Source organism: Sinocyclocheilus grahami, unplaced genomic scaffold (assembly GCF_001515645.1).
Source record: "Sinocyclocheilus grahami isolate Dianchi unplaced genomic scaffold, SAMN03320097.WGS_v1.1 scaffold645.1, whole genome shotgun sequence".
Taxonomy (NCBI): Eukaryota; Metazoa; Chordata; class Actinopteri; order Cypriniformes; family Cyprinidae; genus Sinocyclocheilus; species Sinocyclocheilus grahami.
Genome location: NW_015505824.1, coordinates 638,471 through 648,150, shown reverse-complemented (window position 1 = coordinate 648,150; position 9,680 = coordinate 638,471). Strand labels below are relative to the sequence as shown.

Here is a 9,680-nt window from a genome sequence, read left to right as displayed (position 1 = left end):
GCTGTGCAGACAGAGCGAGGATGGCAGGCAAACATCAACAACTCGATCTTCCTTCCTGGTATTGTAGTACTTTTAAAGTTTTCTCACCGGTGAATGACACATGATGTAGCCCAGCGATTAATCCAGTCCTCGCGCCCCCCGCTCTGCATATTTTGAATGTCTCGCTTAGTTAACACACCCGATTCAGATAACCAGCTCGTTAGAAGTGAGCTACATGCATGAACTGTGTTCCGATCGATATGATCCCTACACAGTGTTCATTGCTCCCGCCTCACTGAGCGGGCGAAATATGTTGAAGTTGACTTCACTTCGGAACATGGGCTGGAATTGGGAACCGCTGATGTAGCCTATTGTAGTAATGTTGTCTCTGGTACTCTGGTCTGTGAGTGAGCGTATATGCATTCAGGGGGCGTGGCTTTGGACGGTGATTGCATGGAGGGTGGGACATTCGCTTTCAGTGCTATCAGGCTAAAGTTAGTATTTTCCAAGATCTCCTATTGCGCCTTTAATATTTTCGTGTAAACCATGATTTTAGTGAACAGAAAGTTAAAAAGAACAGCATTAATTTAAAATAGAAATCTTGTGTAAAATTATGAATGGCTTTACTGTCAGTTTTGAGCAATTTAACACATCCTTGCTGAATAAAATTATTAATTTCTTTAAAAAAAAAAATATTACCCCAAACTTTTGAACAGTAGTGTTAATACATCAAAGAATGCCCAAGAAATATATGTCTGGTATATGTCCATAAAACAGTGTTAACATACATGTACAAAACAAAAGCACATTTTGAAAGTGAAATTAGAATTAATTAATATTTTTTACTTTAATATTTAAATATATATATATATATACATATATATATATATATATATATATTTATTTATTACCATAAAACAATCCAACTGGGTTACACATGCCTCTACATTAACAGCATCAGCAAAATCATGATGCTTATTAGGCTATTTGAACACCTAATATTATAATAACTGATTCTGTGCCGAAAAAAGGCAGGTTATGTGCATTTTGTGTGTATTCTGTAACTATAATTTAAGCCTGTACCATGAGAGTAATGCCAAACTGTACTACTAATGTGCTAAGCAAAGAGAATGAACGTACAATCAATAATGGTTTACTCTCCATGGCAAGTGTACCTGGAAAAGATCAAGGAGGTTTAAAGGTGAAGGTTCACATTAGAGAAGGAGATTTCTCATCAGTGACGTCAAGCTCAATTACAGTCCAGCTACAGGTGCCATCTGGGAGCCCTGCTTTCACCCGACGCCCACGACAGACCGAAACCCACCTAAGAAGTGAAAGCACTGCTCAAAGGGATAATCAGTGCCCGTGAGAAAAGCAGAATCGCAAGTGAAACTGAATTAAAAAAAATTTTTTAAACAATGCATTGCTATAAACAACTAATAATTTTTAACCATTAGCTAAACATCCATACACTGAGCGGCTGAAATCCCACTTGTCCTGATGTAGGAATAAAACAAATATAAATTTTCATACCTTTACTTGGTCAAATGAAAAACATATACACAATATAAAATAAAGTACAATAACATTCTACACTGTTTTTAAGGTCTAGAAGTGCAATATAATCCAGACATTTCTCAGACTGTCCAGACATACAGATAGAATTTTCTTTCTAGCTCCACAATAACATTCTACACTGTTTTTAAGGTCTAGAAGTGCAATATATTCCAGACATTTCTCAGACTGTCCAGACATACAGATAGAATTTTCTTTCTAGCTCTCTCTAGAGGTTTAAATATATAAACACTTGTGACCTGTAAAGGAATGTTCAGGGTTGTTGCACTCTGCTAATTACCACAAAAAGAAATTATCTTTCAACTCATCTGGAACAACTTCATAAAAACATATGTATAGTAAGGCAACGACATTTAGGAGGGTTCAGGACAAGGTAAGTCTGTAAGCCGTTAGCATTCACATTCAACTTCAAGGAAGTGACTCAGCTGGCAAAGGATGCAATCTGATGCAAAAGTTACTTTATGACACTTATTTCACATATTGCATTCTATATATTTATGCATTTATTCCTGTCCTTTGACTTTGCAGGTGTATTACTGTAAAGATGATTTTTGTCTGCTTGCACAAACTGAGGGATGAGCTGAAATGATTTTCTGTGGTAATAACAGATGCTGTTAAGAACCTTGACTTGTATTTAACCTGGAACATTCCTTTAAAACTATCAGCACAATTAATGAGTAAACCTGGTCTATCAAGACACATTAACTAATCACATCATACTGTAAATATGCACAGTGGGTCCAAAATCTCAGAACACAGGCATATAGGTTTCTGTTTTGCAGTTAAAATTGAATGAAATGTTTACATAAAAAAAAAATGATATTAGCAGCATATATATATATTTGAATGAAAGTGAAAAATAATGAATTTATTAGAAGTAGTATTTGGTTTATTCCCTTTCGCTTTAATGACAGAAGCACTTGTGCTGAATTAACCTAGAAATAGTGCAGAATCTGACATATTTCTCATGCATTTAACATCACAGTGTTGTTGAAATTGAATTTGACATTGTTCCGTGTAGTCAGACATTTGGATCCAAATACTGTAGTACAATACTGTTCAAAAAGTTTGGGGTTGGTAAGATTTTTTTTTTATGTTTTTGAAAAGTCTCTTGGTGAAGTCTCTTCACCAAGGCTGCATTTATAAGATCAAAAATACAGTAAAAACACTAATATTGCTAAATATTATTACAATTTAAAATAGCTGTTTTCTATTTTAACTCATTTTAAAATGTAATTTATTCCTATTTATATATATAAATAGGAATAAATTACATATATTTATGATTCAGCATGCTTGTAAAAATCTAAACCTCATCCTGTGACTTATCAGTATGCCAGAGCATGCCTGAATATGTTGTTTGTCGGCTCACTTCACTTTTCATGGCTCATTCCTCATCCCAGTCATATGCCACTACGCATATACTTAAATCGGCGCTCCTCCAGAGTCTGAGACAGACGTTTGTGTCTATAGGACAGAGCGCCTGAGTCTCACACACACACACACACACTCAAAACAAACACTTGTTCAATCAAGCAACTATTCCCAAACCTCCTTCACACAAACTACCGAATCTTCTCGACACCCCCCCCCCCTTCAAACGCATTGTGTTGCAAATACAAAACCCAAGCTGCCGACTGCCAACAAAGGTTGCCTTGGATACACACTCAGCGCACATACACCCTCTCCAAAACACTCGCACAATGGAGCTAAAGGGGCCCCCAGGAATGAACGGAGCCTGGGAACGGGGAACAGGGAGAACAAGACAGAAAAGAGGAGGGGGACTGTAATGAACGAGACTGACCTGTTGACACTCATGGTGGACTCCCATCGACCAGCCACGTCTAGAAAGCTTCCTTTCATTAATTATTCTCTTGCCTTCTCACATGGAACCCACAGACCACACAGCTTTTCAAGTGATGGTATATAATGTGACATACATTATCGTTCAAAAGTTTGGGGTTGGCAGGATTTTTTTTTTTCTTTCAGCAAGGACATTAAATTGATCAAAAGTGACAGCGAAGACATTTATAATGTTACAAAAAATTTACATTTCAAATATTTCTCTCTTTATGAACTGCTTGTTGTAATCCTCATTTGTTTCATCAAGTTGCTTTGGAATAAAGCATTCTGTTCTTTCAAACTTTCTATTCTTCAAAGAATCCTTGAAAAAACTGTATCATAGTTTCCACAAAAATATTAAGTAAAATAATAAGTAATGTTAAAGCATCAAATCAGCATATTAGAATGGTTTCTGAAGGATCTTGTGACACTGAAAACTGGTGTAATGACTGTGGAAAATTCAGCTTTGCGTCACAGGAATACATTATATTTAAAAAAAAAAATTATATATAATAGTTATATATAATTAAATGTTTTTAAATGTAATCATATTTTACAATATTACTGTTTTACTGTATCTTTGATCAAATAAATGCCGCCTTGGTGAGCACAAGAGATTACTTTCAAAAACATATTATAAACAAAATATTACTGATAACATAATATAATATTTGTACAATTATTATATTCTATTATATTTTATATTATATTATGATCCTCAACACTTTTACCCTGTTCCAGACGAAGTCAGAGGTGGGAAAATTCAAGTTTAAATTCCTCATTTCCGACTACAAACTGTTCCCGTTGTGCTGCATTCTAATCCCGAATTCTCCCACTTTCACATCCACTTGAAAATAATGGATGAAACACCGCTTTAGGCTTTAGTTGCCTGGAAATGATGTCAAATGACATTTCAAACTAAAGTTAGGATTGATTGATCTGCTCTGATGTCAAAAGTTAGATGTTCAACCTTGAGCGCCGTTCCAGTGTTTCATTTCAAGCAGGAAGTGGGAGAATTCTGGCGTACTGAGTACCGAGGTCCGAACCCAAAAGTAAAATGTGAAAAGAGAGCGGACACAGGGTAAGTTCAGATTCAGGTTCTGACCAAGCATTAAGAAAAAAACAGCCTTGAAACACTGCAGGCCAGCAGTGCTAAATAATACTGGTGTAATGAAATGTATTTATGCGGTTTAAGGTTAAAAAAAACATTATTTTCCACATACTGTACATTATTGTTTCTCCTCTATGCCCCGCCTTTCTGAAACGCTTAAATTTTTACAAAGCTCATCGGTCTGAAAAGCGAGGTGTGCTCTGATTGGCCAGCTATCCAGTGCATTGTGATTGGCTGAATACCTCAAGCGTGTGACGGAAATGTTACGCCCCTCACATACTGTGATGCTGTGTCCCGGCGTGATGAGACAAAACCAATAAAACCCATTATAAACGAGGCATTTGTTGCATCCAGTGGGGACATAATTATGGATTATAATGACTTTCGCGCCGCGTGAACATAAAACCATGTCTGCATTTGTGATCGGAGAAATGACGAACAACAAACTCTACTCTACACTACTCAAAACTCACGTTTGAATCATCAGTGGCAAATTCTTTAAATATGAAAACTTACTTACAGTCTGTGAGTCAGAACAGCCGGCATTGTAGCCTACTCTCCCAGGATCAGGAAATAGTCCTCCATAAAATGCGCTGGACACATCGGAATATTTGGGTTGAACTGTTCTGGAACAGTGTTGTAAATACAACTTAACCACTGATTTCTAGTCGTGTCCTCTTTTGGAAGGCCAAACAAAGTATTTTCGCTTTCGCAACAAAACACACAGCGTCTTCACAACATGGCGGCGGCGGTGGCAGCAACAATAAAGTTATGCCTTCTTTCTTTGCGTGAACATTTTGGACGGTGTTATGTAATAGTTGTTATAGCACTTGTATATCATTGCTCTTTTGTTGATTTTGATTGCTTTGGATAAAAGCGTCTGCTAAATGACTAAATGTAAATCTTCCCACATCGTGACATAGACATGTGGGGGCGTGTTAGAACGAGGTGTTTTAGGAGGGTGTGGACCAGTCTTAACTTTATAAAGAATATCTCTTTGGGTTTGAGACTTTAGTCTTTGCAACTTTAGGGATCTTATCTATTCACGAACAGCTTGTAACACTCTAAAGAGAAAGGAAAAATTGAAATCGCATCATATGGCCCCTTTAACAGGCCTAAATGTGTCAACATTTCAAGTATTCTTGAAACAAGTTCCTTTTCTTCAAAAATAAACTATTGCAGAAGTGAAACCATTTCACATCACAGCACAGGCCCACATACAAAGAAAACAAATCAACTAGTAATCTAACCCTTTATAGCCACAAAAAGTCAATACATGGGATGTACTGGATTCCAGTTCTCGAATGTCATGTTTGTTACAGCAGTTTTAGTCTGTTCCCAAATGAAAAATGTGTTGTGTAAAGAGCAATAATTCTGAGCTTGCCATCTCTGTGTGTACACACATCCTAGAGTGACAGACTTTCTGTAAATATTCAAGGTTCTGACATTTGAGGTGGAAGAGGTTGAAATCAAGCAGCCATTACTCCGGTCTTCAGTGTCACATGATCCTTCAGAAATCATTCTAATATGCTGATTTGCTGCTCAAGAGATATTTCTTCTTATTATCAATGATGAAAACAGTTGTGCTGCTTAATATTTTTTTCACTATTTGATAAATAGAAAGTTCAAAAGAGCAACATTTGTTTAAAATAGTAATCTTTAAATCTTTAAAATAGTAATTTTTGATCAATTTGATGAGTCCTTGCTTAGTAAAAGAAAAAAATCTTGCTCACCCCTGACTTTTGAAGGTTAGTGTACATCATTGGAAAATAGTAAACTTCATTCTGTGAAATGCTTATGAGATTCACAGTTGCAGCTGTCATGGTTAAAGTTAGGGTTACCATCTAGACGTGACCGTAATCCCTAGAAAAACAGAGTATCATTTCATTACAATCACAGACAGCTCCAGTCATGATGACTTACCCTGATGCAATGAGCGCCCGTGACTGTGCCATGGCGATTCTCTGCAGGGCAGGACGGCTTAGGCCAGCCAGACTGCTGCGAGGCGGCACCGGGGCGGCACAAGCTGCTGATGCCGTCGACACGGGACCCAGAACACGAGCAGAGGGCGTGGGAGCGCAGGTGGTTGCCGTAGATATAAGGGCATTGGAGGGTGTAAGTACTGTAGGGTTGAGCGAGGAGGTCGTGTGGGGTGTGTTTGAAGGAGGCAGGGGTGGTGGTACAGCAGGTGGAGGAGGACGGTTGGAGGATATTGACAGGGCGGCAGTGGCTGAGCCCAGCAGGGAGAGGGAGTGTCCGAAGCCCCCACTAGCACCTGAGGTGGAGTTCCTATGTGGCGAGAGGACTCGGGAAAGGGAAGGAGGGTGAGGCAGGGTAAGCGAGTAAGAGTGTCCTCTTGATGGTGCTTTTGGGCTCGGTGGCTTGGGTACGGGTGGGGGCTTCCGCCCGAGAGTTTGTGCCATGCTAGGGGTCTTGACACCTAAGACTAGCATACACTGCTGGCAGGAACATGGTTGACCCAGTGAAGTAATAGCAGAAGCTGGGAGAGCGCCGCTGGGATAGGCACTGCCATTCCCTCCGCTAACCCCCGATACGCCCACCCCCAAGAGTCCACCACTTCCAGCGGATGACCACGCGTGCGGTTTAGGCAGCGGGCCAGAAACAAGCGGGTAGGCCAGATCTGAGCGCCTCTGGATGCGTCGGCGCCGCTGCGTCTGTCCGTTGATCTGCGTCATAGTCTGCAGGTCTATAAGGTAGCAGAAGCCCAGTGGCGTTAAGTCCAGCCAGGGCTGCTGCCTGTCCCGAGCCGCCTGGATGGCGATGCTCACCGCTGTGTCATACGGCGTCCATGAGCCCGAGTCGTTCTCCCATTCCCACACCCAACCCTGACCCGGAGCCGACCGCGGGTCATAGAAACTTCGCCGCACGGGTCTTAGTGTACCTGTAAGGAAGAGCAGAGATGTTAGCTTAAAGGTGCCATAGAATGCATTGATATTTTAAATTGTTCTCTGATATCTACATAGAAGGTATGTGGCTTAGGTAAGGGCAAAAAATCTCCAGAAATGGTTTTACATGTCCATTTACAACCCGAGGATTTGTTCCTAGAATGAAATGGTCTGTTTTTACCTTATTTGGAAGGGTCATGAATAATAATGTTGAGCTCTGCTCTGATTGGCTGTTTCACAGTGCGGCTCATTTCAGTAGCTCACACAGCAGGAAGGAAACACTAAGTATTGATATATTTCAATACTTTCTCTCGCAGTTATATCATTGGGTAATTAAACTGTATATAAAATGCGGGCATCAGGGAGCCGCTATTAATATGCAGGGCATTGAAACTGCTTTCGAATGCACGATCGCTTTTTATTTTCACTTTAGAGATTTGCGATCGCATGTGCTCTGTGTAAACTACAGCGGCAGTACTTACCACACCTTTTACAAGATCAGATGCTTGCCAGTGGTGCTCTCGCACATGCTCTGTGTAAACTACAGCGGCAGTAGCCTACTTAACACACATTTTACAAGATCAGATGCTTGTCAGTAGTGCTCAGGATCTGTAAATCATTCGCCATCATCCTCAGTCATGTCTCCTTGCTCTGTGTATGTGGTAAGTGAAATATTATGTACTGTAAAAGGCTACCGCTAGCAAGCAGCTAACCATGTCCCTTTAGTGGCTCACGTTATTTTATTAGAACGAGCGTTATTTGTTTTCCATGCCTTTCAGAATACAGACACCAACCCATCCCTGCACAGCCTGGAACATAACATTTATTTCCATGATCTGCCATTTTCGCTATTATCCTCGCTTGTTTCTTCACAATACCTGCAGAACTTCTGATGAATCGCCTGTGCAGGTTCGGCTGGCGGCTGGCATGGAACATGGGCGGGTATATGCAAATGTTGGGGGCGTAACTATTAGTGAACCCGACTGTAATGTCACAGTCGGTGTTATGTTCTGATTCACCTATTTTTCAGTGGTCTTTTGCATGCACAAGATTTACATAAGGAGGTAACAATGGTGTTTGAGGCTCACGGTATGTCATTTCCATGTACAGAACTGTTATTATTCAACTATGCCAAGGTAAATACAGTTTTCCATTCTATGGCACCTTCAACAAAACTTCTGGCATTGTACAAAATTGTTTGACAAGTACAGATTCTATTCCTGTGTTAATGTATTTCCTTAAAACAGGGATTTGGACAGGAAGTTAAAGGAATAGTTCACCTAAAAATTAAAATTCTGTCAACATTTACAAACCCTTTTTTTGACTACTGCTCATCTTCGGAACCCAAATCAAGATATATTTTATTATGAGATTATATTGTAATTTAAGGTTTATATTTTAATTATGATCTCTATGTATGTCCATTAAGCAGTGTTTATACACAATGATTTTTGAAGCTGTAAATAAAATGTCTTTTAGTCTTCCCACTTCTGAGTTTCATGTTTAATTCAACAAGTTACTTGTCTTTTGTTTGTAATTATTTGTGAAATTTACTAGCAATTTCGGAGCTAAAATTTTTCATTTGTGTTCTGAAGATGAACGGAAGATTTATAGTTGTTGTTTTAAAAAAATATGTATAATAATTATTAATAATTTTGTTAGTTAGAAATGATAATTATTTATGAAATAAAAATAAAAAAATGTATATGACTAAATTATTACAATTAATTTACACAGTACATATAAAAATAACATACAAATGTTACAGCACATCCGAAGATACACAGATTTCTTTTTTTTATCTGCTATTTCTAATCGGAAGTAAACGTTATGCAACATTTCAGAAGTAGGGACTTATTAATTGATCCACCTTGGAGAGAAAGAATGCAAATGTGCAGGATTCTTCATTGCTTGCGTGCGTCTGTGGCCACGCCCACTGGGGGCTAAACTAACCAATGGCGTGGCGATTTCGACGCCCACTGGCGTTCAACCGACCAATGGTCTGCGTAGGAGTGCAACTTCTGACTCAAGTATCTCCTCCCAAAATCTTCACAAACGTACGCGCAATCGATGGTTTTCTACAGATATAAAATCAGCGATTGTCATCGCATAGTATGAAATCAAAGTGGTTTTAGTATTAGTGTTCTGTGTTTCAAGTGCCATCTATTGTCTTCGTGAAAGTAAAGGGCGTGGCGATTTCGACGCCCACTGGCGTTCAACCGACCAATGGTCTGCGTAAGAGTGCAACTTCTGACTCAAGTATCTCC

The 9,680-nt window shown here is 39.2% G+C and overlaps 1 protein-coding gene across 1 annotated transcript in view; it reads right to left on the bottom strand.

Moving 5' to 3' along the window:
• LOC107558401 (E3 ubiquitin-protein ligase DTX4-like) overlaps window positions 1–8,748 on the bottom strand; it is a 19,479-nt gene extending 10,731 nt beyond the window's left edge. The window contains exons 1-2 of the mRNA XM_016242066.1: window positions 8,727–8,748; window positions 6,431–7,409 (exon numbers count right to left, since the gene is read on the bottom strand). Of these exons, the coding sequence (XP_016097552.1) occupies window positions 6,431–7,409; window positions 8,727–8,748 (1,001 nt within the window). The remainder of the gene's footprint in view (window positions 1–6,430; window positions 7,410–8,726) is intronic.
• Window positions 8,749–9,680: the final 932 nt, after the last annotated feature.